The 26,856-nt window shown below is 35.6% G+C and overlaps 1 protein-coding gene across 9 annotated transcripts in view; it reads right to left on the reverse strand.

The window, feature by feature from the left end:
- Nucleotides 1-26,856, reverse strand: part of FUT8 (fucosyltransferase 8) — a 291,085-nt gene that overhangs the window by 70,017 nt on the left and 194,212 nt on the right. For all 9 annotated transcript variants that reach the window (XM_029950670.1, XM_029950669.1, XM_029950671.1 and 6 more), the window contains 3 exons: nt 24,807-24,922; nt 24,530-24,692; nt 14,549-14,663 (listed from right to left, as the gene is read on the reverse strand). In XM_029950670.1, coding sequence (XP_029806530.1) covers nt 14,549-14,663; nt 24,530-24,692; nt 24,807-24,922 — 394 coding nt within the window. The remainder of the gene's footprint in view (nt 1-14,548; nt 14,664-24,529; nt 24,693-24,806; nt 24,923-26,856) is intronic.

A 26,856-nucleotide genomic window follows, 5' to 3' on the forward strand; every position in this document is an offset into this window, starting at 1 on the left:
TGCAACTAGACAGTCCTGATGGTTGCACAATCTTGTGAATGCACTAAATATCACTGAACTGTTCATTTTGAGATGGTTAATTTTAGATGGTTATGTAAACTGCATCTCAATGAAAAACAGTATACCCATGTGGGTTTATTTTGGACTCCATTCTGTTTCATTAATTTATAGGTCTACCCCTCTTCCAATACCATAATTTTGATTACTGTTGCTATAGTTGTTAAGTCTTAAAAGTAGCAAGTATGATTATTCAGATGCTACTCTTCTTTTCAAAATTTCTTTAGCTATTTTAGTTACTTTGCCTTTTAATACAAATTTTGGAATCACTTTGTTTATATACACAAAAAGGAAAAAGGACTTGCTGGGATTTTGATAGGAATATGTTAAGTCAGTTTGGGAAGACTTGACCTCTTTTCTATGTTGAGTTTTCCAACCCATGAACATAATATATTCATCCACTCATTTAGATCTTTAATTTCTTTCATCATCATTTTTACCTAAGTATTGCATTTTCAGTTTTTAGAGCAATTTATAAATGGTATTATTTCTTAAAATTCTGGTTTCTAATCGTTTCTTGCTAGGATGTAGAAATATGACTAATCTTTGTGTGTTAATCATATATCCTACAACTTTGCTAAATTCACTTATTCTAAGGGCAGCCGGGTGGCTCAGGTCATGATCTCACAGCTTACAGGTTCGAGCCCTACATGTGACGGCTCAGAGCCTGGAGCCTGCTTCAGGTTCTGTGTCTCCCTCTCTCGGTCCCTCCCCCATCTGTGCTCTCTCTCTAAAATAAATAAACATTAAAAAAAAAGAATTTCCTTTTTTTGGACCAAGTCTGCTGGCAAGGAATTCTTTTATAGTTTTCTTTCATCTGAAAATATATTTCAACTCATTATATTTTCACTGGATGAGGAATTCCAGGTTGCCAGTTCTTTTTTGGGGGGAACTTAAAATATCTTACTACTTCTTTCTGGACTTCATGTTTTCTAATGAGAAATCCACTGTCAATCAAATTGTCCCACTACAGGTAATGCATTGTTTGTCTCTAGCTGCTTTAGAGAATTTTTCCTTTGTCTTTAGTCTTTTAACAAATTACTTAAAAAGTGTCTAGAAATGGATTGCTTTGGGTTTTTTCCTGTTAGGAATTTGTTCAACTTCTTGAATATGTTGGCTTGCCAAGTTTAGGAAGTTTTCAGTCATTTCTTCAATCCCTCACTCTTACTTCTCTCCTTCTTAGACTCTAAAAGTAACAAACATAATTTTTGTAGTTGTTACTGTCCCATGGGTCGCTGAGGCTCTGTTTGCCTCCCCCCCAATCTTTATTCTCTCTGATGTTAGATTATGCAAATGAACTGATTCTTTTCTCTGCCACAGCTATCCCACCACGAGCCAGTTTTTTCTGAGGTTATCGCATTTTTCAGTTTAAAATTTTCACCCCCCCCCATATCATCCATTTCTTTGCTGAGGCTTTCTATTTCTTCCTCACTTGTTCTGAGTCTGTAATTGCTTATTGGGGCATTTTTATTATTATATCTTCTTTAAAATCCTTGCCAGGGAATTCCAACATCTCATCTCGATGTGCTGTCCACTGATTTTCTTTTGTCATCTGAATTAAGAGTTTCCTAGTTCTTGATATGATATATGGTAAATACTATGAGACTCTGCTTTCTATTTAAATGATCTATGTCAGTAGGCAGCAAACTATATAGATTCCTAGCTCACTTTTATTGGCTGTGGCTCAAATGTCAATTTAATTGTTAAAGCTTTTTCAGTGTTATTTTGTTCTGTCCCATTTGTGGGCGAACCAAGAGCCAGCGTGAAGCCTCGGGAGTGTATCATACAGAGTTCAGTCCCCACCTTTTTCTGCATTGATTCTCCTCAGTTCCACGCATGTGATGTTCAGAGATCTACCGTGGATTTTAAACAGAGATTTGAAAACTGTTCTCTAACTCCCTTTTCTCCATATCCTCCTTCGACTCCGGTTGTGAAGAGAATGGAACTACCTAATTATTACAGTATGGTGACAGTGGATGGATTTTGTCCAAAGTCTCCTCAGCTGTCACCTGCTGGGAGAGGTAGGGGTGCCCTCAGTTTTGCAGGGCAGGTATGGTGGGCAGGGTCATGTGCTGAAGCTCCACAGGAAGGACAAGGGGCAACTTTCTCATGACACTCTCCTGGAACAGAATAGATGTAATCAAAATGAGGCCTTTTATTGGCTCCATCCATTAGTATTCTTAGGTTGGGAGATTCTCCAACACTTCCAACTGGGATATATAGGAACAAAACAAACAAGAAAATAAACAAACATGGAAGATTCATGTTGTACAGTATTTTTTGTTGTCATTAGCAGGAAGAATATGGCATAATGTGTTTATTGCAATTTATGCAGAAACAGAAGCCTATATTTTAAGCCTAACAAATTCTCATGTAATGCACATTTAATTCACATCTATAATGCTGCTTATTTATTGGCAAACTGATGACTTTGTTTCTAGAGGCATTTACTCATATAACTTTCTTTTTAAAATGATAAACCAACCTTTTTTTAATAATTTGAATCTTGAGTACACTATGGTATTTTATCTTCTTATGTAAAAGGAAAACATAATGTCTGTCTGAAGAAAATAACTCTCATAGTGAACATTTAAAAGAATATTCAAAGCCTCAATGGGATGTGTAGGCTTTGAACATATTTAAAAGCTTTTTCTTAGGATCTGGCTTTATTCCCTTTTTCATCCATATATAAGTACAAAGGGCAGGGTACTAGGTCTTTTGGTTATAAGTCAAATGTAGTATCTATCCTGCCTCTGACCCTTTAAACAGAACCAACCCTCTCACAGGGCATCCTGTAACCCCCTCTTGATTTCTCATGATAACTGCAGTTTCAAGGTATGGCCTCCTCTACTAGCCCTGACACTTCCAAACCTGACAAGTATAGCCACTCTAATCACCTCATGGGAAGAGGGTTTTAGACCAAAATTAAAAAAAAAAAAAATTTTTTTTTTAAAGCCTCCACACATTCAAATAAACAAAAAACCAACTTCCCAGCAAGAGAAATGTCTGAAGCTACAGGGTTATTTTACTGGCAGAATGTTAACTAGAATTCTTCCAATCATTCCAGATAGCCTCTGATATGCTGCAACTTGATAAAAGAAATGATGGTGTGTGTGCATATAAAAGTGCCGGACTCTTGAAGGGGGTATATTATGTCTAATAATATAAGCAATAGTTATGCCAATGAAGAGAGAGAGGAATAAAAGATGCACTAGCTATGGAAAAGACATGAAATAGTTGAGAAAAACAGTAACAAGAAATGGTAAAAATAATGACCTGTCTCTATCCATTCAGATACAATCAGTGACTCCTCACTTTTCCATACTGAAATCTCTATATGCTTCTTTTTCTATCTGCATCTTAATCTTTCTATTAGAGCCTCTTGTGACAGCATGACAACAGTAGCCCAAATATCCCAGAACTTTGCTATAGCGTAAAAGAGAAGAAAATTATAAACTAAAACAAAAAAAAGAACAGTTACTAAGTCTTATTCCCTTCCTACCTTTAACATGTAAGAAATAAAAGATAAAGTAAAATAAAAAGTGATTTCATTAGCATAGATGCTTCAAAGCCCCTGTAGCAGAACCTGATATTATTCAGAATAAATCAAGACGTGGTCCTAATATTTAAGCAGACATCAAATTGCATTTGAAACCTCCACAATCATTAACAGTATTCCTTATTATATTTTAAGGAGATCACTATGCTTTTAATAATGATCTAAAGTAAATATGGCCAACGTCTGTAACAGCAAGAGAGTATATTCTTGAGTCTCTACATATGCTTCATATCTTGTCCCATGATCTAGTCAATAAAAACTCTTCAACTCATCAATGAAAAAGAAATAACTAATTGGGGTAGGAACTTCAACAGGGGGCAGACAAAGGCATATTCCCAGAAAGCTGACACATCAAATACAGACAAGAGCTCATACAGAGCTGAAGAAACAGGAGGAGGAGGCAAAGGAAAACCTGAGGAATATTTAAGAATCATTTCTATCGCTGTCTAAACCAGGAATGGAGGATTTTTCCCATAAAGGATCACACAGTAAATATCTTTGGCTTTGCAGGCCATATATTGTTACAATTATTTAACTTTATCATTATAGAGTGAAAGAAGTCACAGACGATATTTAAACAAATGTGTATGGCTATGTTCCAATCAAACTTTATTTACAAAAACAGATTTGGTTTGAGGTTGGTCATTTGCTGACCTCTGGTCTAGGCCAATAAATCTGTAAAATCAGGGTGGCAAAAGAGAGGCAACATTAGACAAAATGGGTAGGAATACACACTCCCTAAGGATATAGGAACCTGTATCTTATTATTCTGTTTTGTATTCTGATTTGATAAAACTTTTGAGACCTATTTACCATTAGTGAGACACAAAGACTTAGTTCTTCAATCAACCTAGGATCCAGTGCCCACATTACTTTCTACTTACACTAGTGGTAGTATTTTCCTAATATCTTAGCTGCTAACACCTTGACTCCTCTTTCTGGGGACATTTACTTCATCCACAGATACCCTTGAAGGATATCCCTACTATGAATGGCACAACAGTGAAAACTGGATAGGAGCAAGTGATATTCATTTCTTACCACCTGGAAAGAAAGATGTTTGATAGATATAATGGGGAAATAGCATTTCTTCTATGAAAAATCATGCTTCCTACTCAAACTTCTATGTGAATTTTTATCTATTTAGCACATCATTCTACATTCTACTACCATTAAGTAAAACTTTTTATAATCCAGAGAAAGAAAGTCACTTTTTCTGACTGATTAAATGATAATGATTAAAGACAAAGATAACAACTTTTTGAACACACTTCCGATAGGATTTCCATATTCTATTACCATATCTTTTTTTCTTCAAGTTTGTTCATTCCTTCAAAAAAGATTACAATCTCTACTGACTTTTGCAAATTCCTATGTTTTCATAATTGATAATCTTTTATAATGACAAAGAAGAAATCATCTTAAGATGTGGAAACAATATATATAGGCAAAGGCTCATGTAGAGATTTCATATTTTATGATTCTGCTAATTTAGTTATTTAAAAGTTATGCTTCACTTTCTTCTATTAACTAGAATCACAAGAAACCAAATTGTTTAAGGTTTGTGTGGTAAGGTCTTATGTTGCTAATGATGAGCAGCTGCAAAAGAGGATGTGTCTTTACCAGACAAAATTAAAAGCAGCTCTGCAGTTTATATTGTTGGTCGTCGTCAACAAAGCACCAGGAAAACAAAACCAAATATTGGCTCCTCAAAGCACTTGCTAATGGTGAATATAAGGCTTGAAGTTAACGCTGCCTCTTCCTGTTGCCATTTACTGGGCATGTTACAGAAACTTCTCTAAGCCTCAATTTATTCTTCAATACTTGCCTCATAAGAGTTTTGCTTGCTACCTAGAAATACAGAAAGTGTTTAAAAGTGGCAGTTTACAGATATTACTCATCCTCACAACCTCCTTTAATGTAGGAGGATAAGAAGAAATATCTCCTCCCTTTCACCTTCCAATTAAAGGACTTTAATGAGACTTTCGGATATTTGGGTGTTTTATCACCTATTTTCAAAATAATTGATCCAAATCTAGAACCAAGTTTAACACCAATGTAATGACTTGGATGGCTCAATTTTCCATAGAAAAAGTAGAATCAGTACTAACCTTTCTCAGATGGGTTTTTAAAGTGGTATGAGCTGTGCACGTCACACACATCACCCCCTGATAAATATTTATTACAATTGGCATTTTTGGTTTAGGTAGGTCAAAATGTGATGGTATCGTACACAGAACATCTAAGCGCTCAAATACCCAAGTACTTTTTAGAATAACTACTATAGTACTATAAGCAATATGAGAACTATCATGCCACTTTCTAGTGTCAGATCATATCTATATATGTTAACTGACTGCATAGACATACTTGTACGCTTTTATGACTCATCACTGATTCATATCTACGACTTATTTGATCTTACCTTCTCGGTCAATACTCCGTCCTGAGCTACGCAATTAAAGGCGGGAGCCTAGGAAGAACGGGTAGTGAGGCTTACTGAACAGACCCAAAACACTCACTGGAAACGACTCTGTTCCTGTCTATAGTAGCCAGGACTTACACCTACAGCATGGTGGTCTGACACAGAGTTTGTGGGCAGTCAGTGAGCAGCAACTGAAAATCAAATGTAGGCCGGTCAATTTGAGAAAGTGCTGCATAATCTAGGGATTGAAGGAGAGTGAAAGTCCTAGTCAAAGGCTGGTATTCTTTAACAGAAAGCTACTGCTTATTTATCAAATAAAGCAAAATTTTCACTGGAGGCAACCTAGTCTTTCTTTGGTATCTATGTACTTGAGATAAAACCCACTCAATCTTAAACAGTCAGCATCTATTATTTTTCATCTAATTTTGTAATATGTCTCTATTTTAGGTTTCTTATTATCAGTGGTTCTTAGGTAATCTCATGTCTAAGGGATGTAAGATTCCCTCCTACTTCTGTGAGAAGGGCTTTCTTAGGGGCAGAGAGGGTTTACTGAAATGTAAGCTGAAGGGAGCCTCCTTTGACCAGGTCCCTTCAAAAGCCCTCGGAGGAGAAGGGCTTTTGCAATGTGTTCCGCTGGTCATATGTTTTTGCAAAAATTGCAAAATTTGACCACAATGAGTTAAGACAGAAGTCTTTTCCCACTTGGAATTCCCTCCCATCTCACTCTCCAGGTGACAGTATTGGGTGGCAATGAAGTGGCCTTCGGCATTTCTGGGATCCTGTTATGGGAAAATTCAGCTGGGGATTCGTTTAGTTTAGATACACAGGGATATATTTATGTGGTTCAGAATTACTTTTGTGCAGTCATTCTGTGACATAAACATGTACAGGTCAAGGGGATATGAGTGTGTCCCAGGGCACCCAGTATGGGAAGTGTCAGGTAATCAGAGAATTGGAGTTAGTTCTCAATAATGCCTGGTCAACACAGAAATTCTCTTCTGTCATGAATATCCTAAAAAATGTAGTGTATACAATTAAAAATGTACCTAAACAATTATATTATTCTTTTTTCTTTTTTTGATAAGAATCACATAAAATAGAATTCATATGAATTTCTTCGTCTCTGTGGCACAAGTTTATAGCAGTATCACAAACATGAGATTTGTATATGTAAAGTAGCAAATTTTATGCATCAAAAATTACCAATTAAAAACAACTTTTCTAATCAACCATTTTAGAGAAATATCTGATTCAATCTTTCTAGTCTCTTTATAGAAAATATTACAAACTCATTATAAATGCACTTTATAGAAGATCCAATAAATAATAATGAAGAGCATGAGCTAAGAAATATGGGGAAAACAGTTTATAAAGAAGTGTCAGGCAATTAATAAGACTTTCACTTTTCTGGGGCACCTGGGTGGCTCAGTTGGTTAAGGGTCCAGCTCTTGGATAGCACAGAGTTCCGTGCTGACAGTGTGGAGCCTGCTTGGGATTTTCTTTCTCCCTCTCTCTCTGCCCCTTCCCCACTTGCTCATGTCTCTGTATGTGTGTGTGTGTGTGTGTGTGTGTGTGTGTGTGTGTGTGTACGTTCTCTCTCTCAGAATAAACATTAAAAAAAAAGAAGTATATAAACTTAAAAACAACAAACTGCTGGCAGAGTTGTGCTGCTAGGAATTTAAAAAGTTCCTCCATAACCATTAGGCATTTCAAAATGTTTTTCAAGCCCTTGCTAAGAAAACCTAAAATCCCAAATCAGACTTCGACAAGGACTTTAAAAGAAGGAACTAAATTTTTTATTTACTTTATGTTATGCTAATAGTAAATTACAGTATTTAATTAAGGTGAATGGCTTTTAACAGAATACTGCAAAAGTGATACCCAAATTGAAAATAAGTAAATGTGTTTATATACATATGATATAATAATCTATACAGAAAACCTGATGGAATCAACAAAAAAGCTACTAGAACTAATGTATGAGTTTAACAAAGTTGCAGAACACAAGATCAATATACAAAAATCATACTTTTATATGTTGAGGCAGTTTCCTTCTATTCTTATTTTGTTGAATTTTTTTTTATCACAAAAAGGTACTGAATTTTGTTAAATGGTCTTTCTGCATCAACTTAGATGATAAGGTGGTTTTCTTCCTTTATTTTGTTGTGTAGCATATTATGGTGACTAATTTTCATATGTTGAACCATCCCTGGATTCTAGGAACACATACACAGCTGCCTGCCATGAGGCTGGGGTGGGAGTGGGCAGCTGCTCTGGAACTATGAGCTGAAATTTATCTCAACTTACAGTTAAAGCTTTCCTACCCTCGAAATTGTAAGCCTTCAATTGACTCCAGAGTTCCAAAATATTATATCAGATAATTTCTCCCAGTGCCACTGGAGGGGAGACAGATTCTTGGTGCTTCCTACTCTGCCAGGTCTCAGAATTCCTCCATAGATAATCTGTTTTTAAATAGCACCTTAAAATGTGTGTGGTAATCAGAGAAATTTGATTAATGACTGGTTATTGGATGATATTAAGGAACTATTCTTAGTGTGCTTAGGTGTGATAATAGTATGTGATTATTCTTTGAGAAAGTATCTTTGCCTTTTAGAAACTCATTCTGAAATATTTACAAATAAAATGATAAAATATCTGGGATTTGCTTCAAAATGATCTCAGAGATGGTAAGGAGTGGTGCCAGTATAGATGAAACAAAACTGACCAAGAATTGATAATTATTACAGCTGGATAATGGGTACAAAGGGATTCACTCGCCTCTCACTTTTATATATGTTGTTTCCGTAATAAAAGTGTTTTTGTGTGCATGTGTGTTGTAACACACACACACACACACACACACACACGCACATATATATTTTTTACTTAGATTTCTGGACCATTATAAGAGCTTTTCAAAAAGGAGTAATAAAATAGCCTGTAGCAAAAATTAATGTAATACAGATAGAGGGATTAATAAAAAGATCCAAATAATGAGACAAAAATATAAACATCAAACCAAAAATTTGTAGGAATTAAAAAAAAATGTATGTATTTGACAATAATTAATTCAAAGATATTCTGAAATTTTATTAAACTTTAAGCTTCCTAAGCTTTCTGAGGGCAGACAACATACCGTATCTGTTCATTTATCACTAAATCCTTAGCAATATACCCAATGCCCAGTACTCATTGAATACACAAACAAACAACTCAGTCAGATCTATGCTTTCACATGCAAGGACACTGTAAAATCTAAGAATTCAAAACAATGTTTTTAATAATGCTTAGAAAACCACCCTTAATAAATTTTTTCTTCTTTTTAAAAATGTCTATTTATTTTTGAGAGAGAGAGGGAGAAAGAGTGCATGCACAAGCGAGGGGCAGAGAGTGGGGCAAAGGATCTTAAGCAGGCTCCATTCTGAGAGTAGTAAGCCCAATTCCAGGCTTGAACTCATAAACCCGAGATCATGACCTGAGCTGAAGTCCGATGCTGAACCCACTGAGCCACCCAGGTGTCCCTCTTTTTTTTTCCTTCTTATCACCACTTTTGTCCTTAGTCAACTTTGAGTACAGCAACCCCCTCTTTTGTTTTATGAAAGCTACCCTGGACACTATATCTACCTACCACTTCTTTTTCTTTCCTAATTGAACCTGTTTATATTTTTGTTCTTGGGAAAGATACTCTTTCTCAGTACAATCTTAAGCCTTAGTTCTTAGAAACTGTCTACTTTTCCCTATTTGACCTCTTCTCAAACTAATAATTTCTTTCAAATGGGGAAAGTTCCTGAAAGTTTCTCCCTACTCCAGTTGTTTTAAATATTTAATTAACAATCTTACTACAGCTAAGCTAATGACTTTTCCTAATGAGTTACAAGTACTACCTTTGCCTTTACTTTTGGTTTGTCATCCCTGTTGGGCAGAAATATAACTGCTATCTGATTCACTCAGTAGAACACACTCTGTAACTCTGGGAACGCATAATGATGGGTTTGATCTCATTCGTGGTCAGTACACTAGCAGACAAATGAAGTTTATAGTTATATTCTGGCCTTAAATCTACTTTAAAGAATTTGTCTTGTCAGAGAAAAATGTGTCTACATCCCGTGTAGGAGGTAGGTTTCTCCACAATCTGAAGTAGATTTCAATAGCCTCAATAATGCATTCCTAGTGTGACCTGGCCACCTTCCATTTTATAGACCATCTACAGTTGCTGGAATCCATACAGGAAGAGAGAAATTGCTATTTCTCCAGCCATTCTGTTATTTTTGAATGGAAAAAACAAACACCTATCTTCCTTTAAAAAGTAAAATAGTTGTTCTCCATTTCTACATCTTTAACTTTTCTATGAAAAAAAGGTAAATTATTAACCTACCAATTTCCAGTAAAAGTCCCATCATAAACCAATGATGCCCCAAACAAACAAACAAACAAAAATCTTTTCCTATTGCTACTTTTTATACATTTTATTTAGATCCACTGAAAATGGGCTCAATATAGCTTAAATTGTCAACTTTGGATCTAGGTAGAAAAAAACCCATCCTGAACCAGAAGAAAGATTATTTTAAGTTAAACTGGCTAATGCCTTTTGCCCTAGTGGTGTGCCCTAACTAGCAGCTCTCACCACCACAGCTGCCAACTTCTAACTGTTCCAAACAAGTTAAGAAACTAAGGTATCATGATCTTTTTCATTGTGTTTATTTAATATAAGTTGAGTAGAATTTAATATGAGCTGGTTAGAAGCCACAAAGTAAATTCTAACGATAGTAATGGAAATAGAATGTCTTCCATGTCACTTAAAAGTCTAGAAAAATGACGTTATGGCAAAATATGGACTTATAATGAAAATGTCAGCAATATGAAATTTTTACAATGAGCCAGTGTTTTATAAAAGAAACTAGAAAAATATTTTTAAAAACCCAGCACTTTCTCAATTTGTTATGATTTATATAGCATACTAGTAAAGACTAGCACAAAATGGCACTTAAAACAAGCCAATATTATATGTTCACTTTATAGATAAAGAATTTGTTACGTAAACGTATAGAAACTAAGACCTGAAGAGAATTACTTGGTCCATTTTACTTGAGCCTAATAGCATACCCAAGGATGTCCTTAATAAGATTATATAATCTTTTAGTCGGTTTTCTCTTTTTATAACATGCCATAAGGCCTTCAACTTTAAAGAGAAAATAATTTTAACTAAGATAGCCATGGAACTTTGTTCCACTGAAGTCTAGATGCCATAGTACTTTTTTAATTTTGCAGTATCTTTTGGGAAACTGTTTCTCCCAAGTAAAACCAAAGCACAGGATAAATGAATGAGTACCTAAATTGAGACTAAACTTGAAATACATGGCTAAATCAAGCAAAATTTTCATGAGACATAATGATACTTGCTCAATTAAAAGGATTGGAGAGTTACAAAAAGGGTTAGATTTAAAATGAAACCTATTATGGATTAAGAAGATGATTCAGTCTAGGTGTTTTTTTTTTAAGCTAGGTCTTGCATAATACCTTAAATAAATCAGAGTTTAGAAAAATGCTTATTGGTGATAATGAGAACTGATAATAAATTTCATCATAGACGTAAAAATCTAGTAAAACTGAAAATGCTACCAACTGTCCAAACCAACCACTGGGTAAAATTTAAAATCATCTGATTACAATAAGGCATTTAAATGACTAAAATCTCCCAAACAGATTTAAACTATTAAAAACATTTGCTTTTATTGTTCCTTTTCCTTATTTATTTCCAAGTTACCTACAAATTATTATCATTCTTTATATAGCTGCTGGCTGATAGGCCAAACAAGGAGAGCCTTCTAAAATCTCCATTAAGTTATATGAACGGCTTACTTTTATGTTGAATAGAGGTATCAAAGTTCAAAGTTTTTTCTTTATCCCCCTTTTCAGATTTATTTTCTAGTATACTACTCAGTTGCTACGCCCTGTGGAAGTCTTTCAGAATCTAAGTTGTTTAAATAGCCTTTTTGTACAGTAATATTTCACTTAAGACAATGGCTTGGGAATACCAAAACATTTGAATACCAAGAAAAGTTGTAACTGGAAAACATGTAACCACTTTTAAAAGTGTGTTTAAATAGCTCACCTCATCTGATTAAACTCTCTAATCCACTTAGTTGAACCAGTAACAAATCATTCTTTTTAAAGTAGCTGTTGTGCTTAGAAATCCACTGGGAATAAAAATTCCAGTTAGAAAAGGCATTCCTTGCAAATGTATGTGTTTAATTTTGTTGGAATGGGAGAAAGGACTCTTCTTCACCTCTATCCAAAGAAGGGAAAGAGTGAATGACTGGCATTGCTAACCTCTAATAAATAATATGTTAAAAATATCGTTCCTGACTTCAAAGTACTTCAGACTAGATGGAAGAAATATCAAAGATCCATTAAATAGTTAAAGAAAAATCTTTTTCTAAAAGATGTTTTTTCTTACTGAGATTTTCCCCATCTTCTTGACTATTGAAAACCACTTTTTCTTTTTTAATGGAAAAAAAAGAAGAGACCTGTTAAATAGCAATATTTGAAATTGAAAGTAAGGTCCAGCTAAAATGCTATTTTCTAGCAATAAACTAAAGCAGGTGGTAGGTACTTGTTACAGTGTGCAGACTGGATACGACCAAATCATACTTTAAATATAACTTCTGTTGAATAAAAATCCAATGAATTTGTGGAAATGGAAGAAACTCAGAAACCATAGTTATTTCCATTTTAAATGAGGATGATAGTTCGGCACCACCAGCTGTTTATAGTTCATTGAATGAGGTTCTAGTTGATAGGAGATAATTACCTCTTCCCTACAGGAGGCAAGTGTTTCTCATCCTGCAGACACCTCTGATGAATGGTCATGGGAGTATGAGACCAAGACAGCATGCCAAGATCAGTTTGGTTTTTAATGATCTCTCTAAACACTTGATTTTCTATTTTTTCCAATTCAAGTGTAGGAGAATGTGTACCTTGAAATACAGATGATTAAGTCACTGGCTATTATTTTGCTTTTATAAGACATTTTAACTTTAGAAGGAAAGCAGAATGATCATACACAGAAAGTATACCATCAATAATATTAGAAAAAGATGGGCATGGCGGCTTGCCATTGTGAAGTTATTTACTAATCCATTGTTTTTCTCCAGACTGTTCAAAGTCCCCTGTCAGCTAACAACATGTCCATTATCCCAGTCACTTCAGCTCTTTCATCCACTTGGAAAGGCCTATATATTCTACCTTCCCAGACTTTCTCAAATTTCTCTCTTCACCTCCAGTGCTAACTGCCACATACCTCCATTTTCTCGCCTGCAGGATGGTCCTCATCTCCTAAATGGTGTCCTTGCTTCTAGTCTTTTCCAATACTAATCCAGTTTAGCCAAAATAATACCTTCAGATTAAGAGCACCACTCTTATCATGCCACTCTTATGTGTAAAAACCTTTCAAAAGCAAGTTGTGACTCCAAAATAGAAAAAAGCTTATGGCATTTTAACCAAAATTTTAAAAGTAAATCAACTTTTTTCTTATGAACATGTAAGACTGGGTATGTATATTAACAAGAGCTAGAAGAGGGGCTCTTGGGTGGCTCAGTTGGTTAAGCATCTGACTTCGGCTCAGGTCATGATCTTGCAGTTTTTAAGTTCAAGCCCCAAGTCTGGTTCTATGCTAACATCTCAGAGCCTGGAGTCAGATTCAAATTCTGTCTCTCTCTCAAAAAATGAATAAACATTAAAAAATTTTAGAAAAATAGCTAGAAAAGAAGGCAGAAAAAAAATGAAGAGAATAAATTTAAAAGGGTCTGGGACTTAGGGTTGTTTGTGGTTATTATGATGTTTATGCGACAAGTAAAATCTTACAGCAACCAGCTGCTGCTTATGCATCAGAAAGTGTTATCAACCTGCACCCAAGGACCTCTGCAATCTGGCTCCCAAACCGACCTTTTCAGTTTATTTCCCACCCCACCTGTTCACACAACCCAAAACCTCAGACAAACTGAAATATCCCATTTCTCATTGGGTTCCTGTCCTGCTCTTTCCCAGTTATGGACCATTACTCACGTGCTCCAGCTAGAATACTCTTTTCCATTCCTATGTGTCTAAATCCTATCCAGTTATCCTTTTCAGCTCAACTCAAATAGCATCTTTTCCACAAAGCTACTCCTGACAACTCTGTCCTCCAACGAGCATTTCATCTGTATGTCTCACATAAAATGCAGTACTTCCTACTTTGCATTGTAGTGTGTGTGTGTGTGTGTGTGTGTGTGTGTGTGTGTGCCCATGCGCGTGTGTGTTGAGAAGTAGCTCCCTTAAGGCAGGGACTTCGTTTTAGCCATCTTTCACTGCAGACATAACATAGCATCTTTCTGAATAAATATGAAAAATGAGTAAATACTTTAAAAAAGCAAGGGGCTACCAAGACAAAAACCAACAGCAACTCTTAGTCTTATTATGAATTTCGTTCTTTTTTCACTCATGTTTATTTCTTTACCTAATTTCCTTACCTGAAGATATGTTATTCTCCGCTGGACCAGCTCTGTCAGATCTTTGGCCTCTTTTTCCCGCCAATCACCCGCTCCATCTGTTTGACTGAGGTAGTACAGATCTGTCATTATAGACCTATTAAAACAAACAACATTTGCAGGTCTAACTTACTTGTACTCCATCAAAGGATTACACAAAGTCATAAGAAGAGAGTCAAATTCTTCACAGAGATTGATGCTCACAGTGATGCTGGCTCTTACCCTTTATTTTCTATTAAGACCGTTAAATTCAGCAATTAGCCCCTATCATCCAAGATTCACTCTGATAGTAAATGTTCACTGTTGAGAAAAACATACTATTTTTCTCCAGGCCAGGAAGCTGCATTTATTTCCCAAGACAGAGCACTATAAAGATCAAGGGGAAATGGAAACCCATAGCAAAGAAATAGGTAGATTAAAATAAGGGAGAGAAACAAGTTGGTGCCAGGATTTGAATACTACATTTTTGTTCTCCGTCATTTCCTTCCTCTCTTTAAATTATCTCTTCAAACATAAACCTCTGAGTGGTTGGAATAAAAGATGAGGGGAAAATTCTGACATAGCTCTTTATTTAAAAAAAAAAAAGTTTATTTCAGAGAGAGAGAGAGAGAGAGAACCTGAGCTACCCAGATGCCCCTGACATAACTCTTAAACAATGGTCCAAACCAAGGTTCAGCTAACATCTTTCTGTAAAGGCACAGATAATACACATTTCAGGATTTGTGAGCCTCTGTTGCTTCTATCGCAGGAAAGCTGCGATAGACATTATCCAAATGAATGCATACGCCTGTTTTCTAATAAAACTTTATTCACAAAAGCAGGCTATGGGCCAGATTTGGACCTTTGGGAGGTGCTTAGGTCAAGAGAGTGGAACTCTCATGAAGGGGATTAGTGCAAGGGGATTAGTGTTCTTATAAAGACCCCACAGGACTCCCTAGGCTTTTCCACTATGTGAGGACGCATGAAGAAGGCATTGTTTTTGAACAAGAAAACAGGTCCTCACCAGACACCAAATGTGCCTGCGCCTTGATTTTGGACTTCCCAGGCTCCAGAACTGTGAGAGATAAGTTTTTATTTATAATTTACAGTCTTTTGTAGTTTTGTTACAGCAGCCTGAACAGACTAAGACATTGCTGTTTATGCTATAATGCCTCAGAGATTTTTACCTTGTATATGAAGAGTACATACTAAGAGCTCTACAAGCTAATGAAAGTACTCACTGGGCATGCATGCCAATGATACATGGTACTGAAGGCCAGTCAGAAATACGATCCAACAGCCAGTGCCCTGTAGCACTCTGAAGAAGGGGACTGATCAGTAAGAACTCATTTAACAGATAATGAAACCAGCCTTTAACAACCGTGATTTTCCCAGGAGTACATGGCATAGCCTCAGTTCTCTGTTATTCCTGGTTCTTCACTAGATGCTAAACCATAAACAAGGCACTGGCACCCACAGGAAAAACTAGTCTTATTTACTACCATAGAAAAGCATCAGAACCACACAAAATTAATAATAGTGTCTTTGAATAAAGCAACATTATTAATAATATGCAAATAAAGATTAAAAATCATAGCCATAGTGTAGAATATTCATCCAACTAATAGTGGATCAGCTTTGCACAATGCTTTGGAACAAAAGGGTCATCTGGGAAGCATTTTATGCATTTGCTTGATGTATCAACATCAGCGATGCAGAGGGCATTACACAGCTTGACTGTTTCCATGTTTGTTCTTTTTAACCAGGGCAAAAGTTAAATGTGTAATGTTTTGTTTTTATATTTATTATTCTCACCTAAGATTCTAAACATTTTCCAAAAAATTTGATTAAAGAGTAGTTGTAATTGGAAAAACCAAACCTACAATTTACTGCCTCCTTAACAAATTAACTTAACAGTCTTACACAATGTAAAGAAGGTCAACTTTTAAGTTTTTTCAGATTATAAAACGGAGGCCCTTCTGGATTATTATATAGCCTACAGTATTCTTTTATAGTTTTACTTTTACTAGGGGAAAAGTCATCACCCATATGAAATTGTGTGAGTTGATTGTGGAAATATATGAGAAGCCTTGGACTATAATGTTACAGGGCTCAGCTGGAAGTTTATTTAAATTATTCTCTCAGCTTTATAACCTCTTCCTCATCACTCTCATCATGCTCATTATGTTATACTTCATATGTTTCATCATATCCACATGTGGTCCTTTACTTTTTCCTGCCTATCAGCTATGAGTGATCACAAAACCTGTTGTAAGCCTCAACTTTAAATAGGAGCACTACATGTGGAGATACAGTAAGTACAGTGGGATAAATAACCAGTGTATCAGCAAATGCGTGTTGCAGGGAAAAAGGAAATTCACTATGTTTTGCATGGCTTCAACATTAAACTTACACATAGCATCAGACAAATAGCAGTGCATTTCATTGACAATCACTATACAACCGCAAGAAGGTAAAAACTACAGTGGGTCTAATTTGGAGGGGAGAATTCTATGAAATATAAAAATTGGCATGGTTATGCTTTCACATCATAGTAATCAAGCTATTCCTAAGCAGTGGGAATAAAAGCTAATCTGTGTCTTTTAATAAATTAGAAAACATAAAAATGTTTTTACCAAGTTACATCAGTATTAAGTCTTGGCAATTTATTCACATCCATCCTAATCTCTGTCAAGAAAGTGGGATAACCAAGTTTACATATAACTAGAGGGCCATATACCAAAAAACATAACAAACAAAAAGTACACTATTTTTTTATGATAACAGTCAGAGTCTCAACATCTCAACATAAGTTACTTTATTCCAAGAGTCAACTAAAATTAAACTTGATTTTAAAATCTTTTTTTCTTGCAGCACCTTGGTTAAGGGCCCAACTTCAGCTCGGGTCATGATCTCATACTCTGTGAGTACGAGCCCCACGTCAGGCTCTATGCTAACAGCCAGAATGGATTCAGTGTCTCCCTCTCTCTTTGCCCACCACCCCCCGGCCCCACCCTGCCCTGCTTGCACTCTGTTTCTCTCTCAAAAATGAACATTAAAAAAAAAAACTTTAAAATCTTTTTTTCTTGACCTTCCCATTATAGACCATGTAAGGAGACAACCCCAGGAAACAATCTTAAATTTATTTATTTTAAAATGTTTATTTAAATACAAATTAATTAACATATACTGTAATAATGATTTCAGGAGTAGAATTTAGTAATTCATCACTTACGTATGAAACCCAGTGCTCATCCCAAGTGCCCTCCTTAATGTCATCACCCATGTAGCCCATCCCCCCACCCAACACCCCTCCAGTAACCTTTGGTTTGTTCTCTGTATTTAAGAGTTTCTTACGATTTGCCCCCCTTTCTTTTTTTATCTCATTTTTCCCCTTCTACTATGTTCATCTATTTGTTTCTTAAATTCCACATGAGTGACATTATATGATATTTATCTTTCTCTGACTGACTTATTTTACTTAAAATACACTAGTTACATCCACATTGTTGCAAATGGCGATTTCATTCTTTTTGATCACCAATATTCCAGTGTGTGTGTGTGTGTGTGTGTGTGTGTGTGTGTGTGTGTAGATATATATAGAAATATATTACATTAGGATTCACTCTATGTTCTAGTTTTGTGAGTGTTGACAAATACATATCATATATCCACCATTACAGTATCTTACAAAATAGTTTCATCACAATAAAAATCTCATGCTTAACATTAAAAAATATATATATCCATATATATATATATATATGGATATATATATATCCACATCTTTTACCCATTCATCAGTCAATGGACATTTGGGCTCTTTCCATACTTTGACTATTGTTGACTTGCTGCTATAAACAATGGGGTGCATGTGCCCCTTAAAAACAGCACTCTTGTATCCCCTGATAAATACCTAGTAGTGCAATTGCTAAGTCGTAGGGTAGTTCTATTTTTAATTTTTTGAGGAAACTCCATACTGTTTTCCAAGGTGGCTACACAAGTTTGCATCTGCACCAGCAGTGCAAGTGCTCTTCTTTCTCTGCATCCTTGCCAGATCTGCTGTTTCCAGAGTTGTTAATTTTAGCCCTTTTGACAGGTGTGAGGTGGTATCTCATTGTGGTTTTGGTTTGTATTTCCCTGATGATGAGTGGAAAAAATCTTAAATTTAAATTAGTTCTTTGCTGATTCAATAATGTTTAGAAATTACCATCCAACAAAATCTGTCATCTTTTACCCACAGATATGAGAATGCACAAACAGAAAGTTATAGATCATTACTGGGAAATATGGTGACTAAAACCATTCTATAGAAATGATTGGTTCTCAGTGACTCTACGCTGAAATCAAATCTCCTAGAAGTGTCCTAAAAGCTGGGAATCTGGTAGTCTTGGTTTTGACTATGGATAGATATCAAGAAATCTAGGAAATGGGATGGTGACTCTTAAGGACTGGTATGAGGGCGGATCAAAGCTTGGGAAATACAAAACCAGGCAAAATACCAGCAGAATAATGCAAGTCACTTGTGGGTAGAGTACAGATGCCTGAGGATAACCAGTAGACTAGGAATCTATGATTCTGAGAGCAAGAGCAAGCCAGCTATGACAGGTGTCCAAACCTCTATTTCAAAAGCTGGGCTACATTTATGTTCTTCGTATTTTTAGTTAATTTTCCTATTTCTATACTTTAATATCCACAAAACTATTTTTAAATGTTCAAGTCTGTCTCGATTATGCTAATCAAGAACCACAAGTATTTTGTTTATACTTGATTCAAAATGTTAAAGATAGAAATTCCCCCTCAGGGTCAGCACGGAGCAAATGTAATTCAAGAAAATCCCAAGGTGAAGGAACCACCATTTATGAAAGTAAATTTGACTAAGGGAGGCTATATTACAGAGACTAATCCATTGGTAAATCTGGATCAAGGGCAAGAAAACTTACTTGGGTTTTGTCCAAGGCTGCTTTTACTGTGATTTGCTCCTGGGGCAGAAATAAGTGGTACAAAGGATAAAAATGTGATGTGGAGACAGATAGAAAGACAATTCCTTTTGCCTCCCCTTGTCTCAAGGACGAATTCTAAGATGCCACCTCTTTTTGACAGCCCACATGGTTGGGGAGGAGTTACACAAGAGCAACAACAAAAATAGTTAATCATATGAGGCCATAATAATGCTACTTGGTGAGTGATGTCCACCAGGCTTACGTTTAGGTTCCAAACATTGAAATTCATGCTGCTGAGCATTGTGACAATTTCCCCTACCTGTGCTTCCCCTGCAGCATCTAAGAGTTCTCTATTTATACCCTTTTATGGGGCTTTCCTTATGCAGGTCTTGCTAGAGCCTACCAGGATCTACAATGTGTCAATTGCTGTGGAAGTTGTTTTATATATTTCCCCACATTCAATCAACATAATGCTATGACATAGGAATTATATCCCCATGTGTAGAAGAGAAAAATAAAGCGCTGAGAAGCTAAGTGTTTAGCAATTAAGACAAAGTTATTTGAGGAGGGCATTTGCTAGGATGAGCACTGGATGTTGTATGTAAAGGAGGAATCACGGGAATCTACCCCTAAAACCAAGAGCAAACTGTACACACTGTATGTTAGCCAACTTGACAAACTATATTTAAAAAAAAACATTTTGGAGAAAAACAGCTCAGCCACTTACTTGTGTAAACTATCTAGTTTCTCTAGGCCTGAGTATAACTTTATTTATCAAATAGGTAATAATAATGCTTGCCTCAAAGTATCACTATGCTCATAAAATAATGAATGGAGAGCCTTTACCATAATAACTGCCACATAAGAAATCCTTAGTACGTGAATATTTTTAATGTCAAATCATTCTTGAGTTTGGAAATCACATCCAGGGAGATGTAAGGCTGGCGGGGGAGGGGGAGGGGGAGACAAAACAGAATCGAAGTCATTAGATGAGACATCTTTCTCTACCTTTAGATTCTCTTTCCAATGCAAACTTTATTTCAGGGAAGGATATCTCCTTACAGAAGATGGAGAATCATAATCTGGCTGATAAAGGCTAAGTGATGAGGTTAAGGACAACTTCACATGACAAGGTCTCCCATTCTCCATGGATATTTGGAGGAATGTTCTAGCACCACTTAAAAATAAACCTGGATTCCTAAGGAGAAAGACAATTATATAAAAACATTTTGTCCAAAGGAATTAACAACTGAAGAAAGAGTATCTACATTCCAATTTAATGTAAGTCTCAATCAAATCACATCTCAAAGAACTTAAGGTCTTCATTCCTTCCTGTGTATATGTGTGTGTATGAAATAAAAAAGAATAGCTTAACTTAATTTTTCAAAAGTGGAAATATCAATTCTTTGACCTTTCAAAAAGTCTAGTAGAGTCAACCTTATAAAGAGAGTGAAAACACAAGCTGTTGTGCCACAACAGCTATGATCAGCAACTCTGATTAAACAAATCTATAAGCTTTTAACCTACCAATCTTCCCTGTAACCAGATATTACACCCCATATCTGAGTCAAAATCCTTTCCATTGCTGAATAAACCCCTAAACACAAAAAAGCCAATCATAATTAGGTATAAGTGTCATTTATTATTTGGGAAACATCTCACCTCAGTCTTACCAAAGCTGCTTTATATATTACTGATAATGAGATGATACAGACTAGGCAGGGGCAATGAGATTGTTGTTTCACTAGGTTATTTCTCAATAATTTCAGTCAAGTTAATTCAGAAATAGTTCATCAGCCCTGCAAGCCCTCCTGTCCTTCAGTTTGAGGTTTAATAATTGCTACAATCTAAGATCAGAAAGAAGTAGCTCCAGTAATTATTTCATAAACATGGTGTCTGGCAACGTAAGGAATGCAAAAAAACCCAAAGCAATAGTCATTAAGTTAAATATGTCTTTGGCAACCTAAGATGGTGATAAGCAGAATTTTCAATGATATCCCCAGAGGTTGAGAGACAAATATACACAGCTATAAATCCAGGCATTGAACCTATACTATGACACAAATAATAAAATCACAATGACAAAAATAATCACTCTAAACTGCTAATCTCCCTCATTATTTCAAAGAGACAGGCCACAGTCAATTTATGATCAATGGTGTTCAAAAACAGCAGGTAGATTTGATTATATTACTATGAAGTATGGTAATACACAATCACTAGAATGAAACTGCCACTTGAAAATCTAGTTTGGCAGTGTCTTATAAGTTAAATAGACACTCAACATATGACACACAAATCCCACTCTGGATATTAATCCAAAAGGAATTAAAATATGTTCCTGCAAAACATGTATGTTAATGTTTATAGTGGCTTTAGTCATAATCACCAAAACATGTAAACAACCCAAGTGTCCTTCAACTGGTGAATGGATAAACTATCTGTGGTACATCCATACCCTGGAACATCACTTAGCAATAAAAAGAATGAACTACCAATATGCAAAACAACATGTGTGAATCTCAAATGCATTATGCCAGGTGAAAGAAACCACAATCAAAAAGCTCCATAATATGTGACTGCATTTACATAAGATTCTGGAAAAGGTAAAAATATATGGATAGGAAACAGACCTAATGACTGCCAAGGACTGAAGGTCGGGAGGGGCTGACTACAAAGGAGCAAGAGAGCTACTCAGGGCTGCAGCAATGTTCTGTATCTTGATAGTAGGGTGGTGGTAACAAAGCTGCAAGCATTTGTCAATACTCCTAGAACTACTGACTAAAACTGCTACATTTTATTGTGCATAAATTATGTCACAATAAACCTCATTTAGAAATGAAATAAAAAGAGGATCAGTGTTTATATCAGAACAAAGTTCTAAGAAAGAAAAAACCCTTTTGAAGAAACAGAAGTCCCTAAGTGTCTTCCGTATTAGTGATGTCTTTCTGAACCAAAAGAATGATTCAGAGGGAAAGTTGAATGAAAACACTGACAGACTCAACCTCTAACTGATTTCTCAGAGAACACAGGCGTTTAGTCCAGAGACAACCTATACACTATATTTGGGTACGTGTAAAAATGAAATGGGGATTTTCGTGTAATGTAAAAATCACCAGAAGGAAATATAAAACTCTGTTTTAATTTTAATTCTTACACTTAAAAATCTTGAAAATTATCAGTCAGATGGCATATTCTGCACACATACAAATTCTCTCCATTTGTACATTCATAGCTTTAGGGTTATTTCTCCAATGTCTGGCTATGCTTTTTCATTATTGTATCATCACATTCTACTACAGCTGCCTGAAGTTACATTCCTACCCTGTGAAGCTGCATCCCAAGTTTCTGCTGATAGTTTCTGCTTAAAGACAGTAAAAGAAATGGCCTGGGTAACTTGGGTACCTTTCCATTTTTATTGTCACTGAAATCTTCAACATGTACTAAAAGGTGGTGTTAGAAGCATAATTTACTTACAACAAATTTAACACTGATTTACATCGACTTACGGTCCCAAATTTTTTCATGTGTACATTTGTGTATATTTTTCCATTTCTACAGTCATAAAATATATGCACAAAATAACTCTTTAAATAATGATTTTAACTTAGAAAATACCTGAAGATTAAATTCAAGTAATTTAATTAAATCACTCAAACTTTAAAATTAAACACTAAGAAGTCAATAGCAAAGTTCTCCTTTAAATACCACATAACATGCCCAACTCAAATCCTCTTCAGATCTGCCTTTTCCTACAAAATTCAATAAGCAAAGCATATAAGCACACAGCTCCAATTAACAGAATTGTGCCTAGAATTAGTTAGCATTTGGTCTAATGGTCTAAGTATGGCCAAAGGGACTGCTGAATGTGAGGGCCTAATAATTCAATGCCCCTCTGCCTATTCCTATAGATTAACGCTAAAATGATCTAATAAACTGGTGGCTTTTATTTGTAATTTCGCTTAAAATAGCCGAGCAATATTTCAAAACCCCTCCAATATTGCTGATGATGTAAATATATATGAATCTCTCAGTTGTGGGGTAATTCTTTTCCTCTTCACAGTGGTAGGTTGTGTTACTACAACAATTTTTCTTTTACTGTTCACTAATGAGACAGTAATTGCCATCAGAATCCAACTGGGAATATAGACTTGTATATATAATAAGCCTAAGGACAGTTTTCATTGCATTTATAATGATTCTCAGATACACTGTGTTCTGTATGAATACACCAGTACGAAAAGGTTTTCTTTTCTATGGAAGATAAACTGCCAACAGAAATTTTCAGAAATCTGCCAACAGGAGAAATAAATTTAACTAGGGAGATTTCAGACTTTTATGTATAGCAACTAAGTAAAAAAATAATTAAAAGAATGCGCCCTTTTATCAAAAACCTGTTAACTTTTAATTAGAAATCCTAATATGGTGCTATTTTAAAGTTTTTAATGTTTGAATTAGAAACATAATTGCAGACTTCAGTATGAGTTCCAATTTATTAAAATGTAAAACTACATACACCACTTCAATTATTGATTATATATGAAGGAAATTTACAAGAAGATATTTAATGTATTACTGGCTGACATTACTACCTTCAGAGTTTACTTAGGGTTATAAAAATATCTAGAAATACATTTTAAATAATATTTTCCAGTGATAACTTTTAGTTGATCATTTGGGAATTTTTGTCCTTGAAACCTAAAGTACTCTTCAGCTCCTAAATTTGGTAGGTATCACTCACCATTCAGCAGGGAAATTAACAAAAAGTTCCAGTTTATATTCTTACCATCTTTATCGAAGCCCAAATGAATTGTAAAAAACAAATGGCACATGGAATGCCTGGTTGGCTCAGCCAGTTAAGCATCTGACTCTTGGTTTTGGCTCAGGTCATGATCTCACGGTTCATGGTCTAGAGCGCATGACAGGACCTGTGCAGACAGTGCTGAACCTGCTTAGGATTCTCTCTCTCCCTCTCTCTCACTGCCCCTCCCCAACTCACACAGCCTCTGTTTCTCTAAAAAGAAAAAAAAAAGAATAGCACCTTTCACGATGTCCCAAATCTGACAGAAATTCATCTGCATGACTTTGGAGTTCATTTCCTTCTAAATTCTTTAATTTCTTCAATTCACTTTGTAGAAAAAACCAGAGCTCTTTAGCTCCATTTTCAATCCTCCTCCTTAGGATTTCATGATCCTTCCCCAGACCTGCAGTGAAAGAATAAATAGTATAGTATTCCTAACATTTTGATGAAGGAAAATTTTAATTATTTTTGGTAATATCAATATACTAAAGCCAAAAAACACTATATAATCACCTACCATTTCTAGTTTGTTTCTTATAATTTTCAATCTGTTCTTTGGCCTTCAAAAGCTGCTCTTCTAAAGCACGAACCCTTCCTGAGGCTGGCCCCTGATCCATGGGGCCTTCTGGTATCCTGTAGTTCAGAAAAGAAAACGCAAACATTTAGCTTATAAATTATGCAACAAAATTAAAGCTTACTTTGTTACAACATATTTATCAGTAACTTTGGAAGTCACAAACCATATATTAGAAGCAGGAAATAAAATTTTCTCTCCAAACAATGGAATGATACTGAACAGAAACAGAAAAAAATAATTTAGCTCAGAGATCTAGGATCTTCTAGGAATAAGGGATCATTTAGAATTGTGTCCTAAAAACTCTCATCATATTACTTAGAAAAATATCATCATCAGTGGCAAAGTTGTCAATTTTTCATTAGTGTCAAGAGCAACAAAGGTGAAGGAGAGGGTGACAAAACGCTCAAGGGAAATACGAAAGCATGTACCTGAACATATACCTGTGTTCAAATAGCAAATACAAATTAATTCTGAATTAATCACAATATCAGGCTATGTAAATCTGTGTTCCAATTCATGAACTCATGACCTTGGAGTACTAAGTAGTGGTTTTATAGATGGAAAAGACAAGAGTCAAAGTTGAAGTATATCAGAAAAAACAATATTGATATCTTGTTTGTTTCTATCAGAAATGAAAAATATCAGTCAACAGTATAAAATGTTGGAACACAGCAGAAGAACTCCGGAATCTCTTGTTTATGTTATTAACAAATCTGTATAACATTTTTCCAAACTGTTCTTGTTTCTACGTTTTTTTTTTTTTAATTTATTTTTGAGAGACAGAGAGAGAGAGAGCATGAGCAGGGGAAGGTCAGAGAGAGAGGGAATCCGAAGTAGGCTCCAGGCTCTGAGCTAGCAGTCAGCACAGAGCCCGCCATGGGGCTCAAACCCATGAACCGTGAGATCATGACCTGAGCTGAAGCCAGAAGCCGGACACTTAACTGACTGAGCCACCCAGGCGCCCCCAACTGTACTCGTTTCTAACATGTTTTGTTTTTATATGACTTTGGCAGTATCTGTACTCCATTCTGGCCATAAAAGACATCTACATCCTAATCCTGGAACTTACAAATGCTACCTTATATGGCACATAAACCTTTGAAATCTGTGATTAAGTTAGGGGTCTTGAGATGGGGAGATAGTCTTGTATTATCCAGGTGGGCAATAATTGTAATTACAAGTGTTCTTATAAGAGAAGCAGAAGGAGATTTCACTACAAAAGAGGAAAAGAATGTGTGGCTATAAGCTTTAAAGATGGAGGAAGGGGTCATGAACAAAAATATGAGGAATGCAGCTTTAGAAGCTGAGAAAACAAGGAAACAGATTCTCCCCTACAGTTTCCCAGAGGAATGTGGTCCTGCTGACACTGTGGCTTTGGCCCAGTAAAACTCATTTCAGACATCTGACCTCCCAAACTGTTAAGAATATAAATTTCTATTGTTTTAAGCCACAAAGTGGTATCTGTTATAGTGGCAATAGGAAACTAACACACAAACACATATACATACATACATACATACATTTGCATAATTATTGTGAAGATTAAATAATGGCTGATTTTTCTTCCAAAATCTATTAAAAGAACTCAGTGTTTGGCAATAAACTATCAGGACAATAAATTATCTGGGCTCAGTCATGTTAGAGACAAGCTATAATCTTGAAATATCTGGGTTATCTATTCTTACCATCACAATCATTTTAAGGAAACTTAAATTTTTTTAATGTTTATTTATTTTTGAGAGAGAGACAGCATGAGCAGAGAATGGACAAAGAGAGAGGGAGACACAGAATCCAAAGCAGGCTCCGGGTTCTGAGTTATTAGCACAGAGCATAATGTAGGCTCAAACTCACAAACCATGAGATCATGACCTGAGCTGAAGTAGGACACTTAACTTACTGAGTCACCCAGATGTCCTGGGAACTTATTTTTAAAATATACTTGGCAGAGCTTAAATTGAGATGTCAGCTTAGTCCTCTGATACAAAGACAC

This window comes from Suricata suricatta, chromosome 9, assembly GCF_006229205.1.
Source record: "Suricata suricatta isolate VVHF042 chromosome 9, meerkat_22Aug2017_6uvM2_HiC, whole genome shotgun sequence".
Lineage (NCBI taxonomy): Eukaryota > Metazoa > Chordata > Mammalia > Carnivora > Herpestidae > Suricata > Suricata suricatta.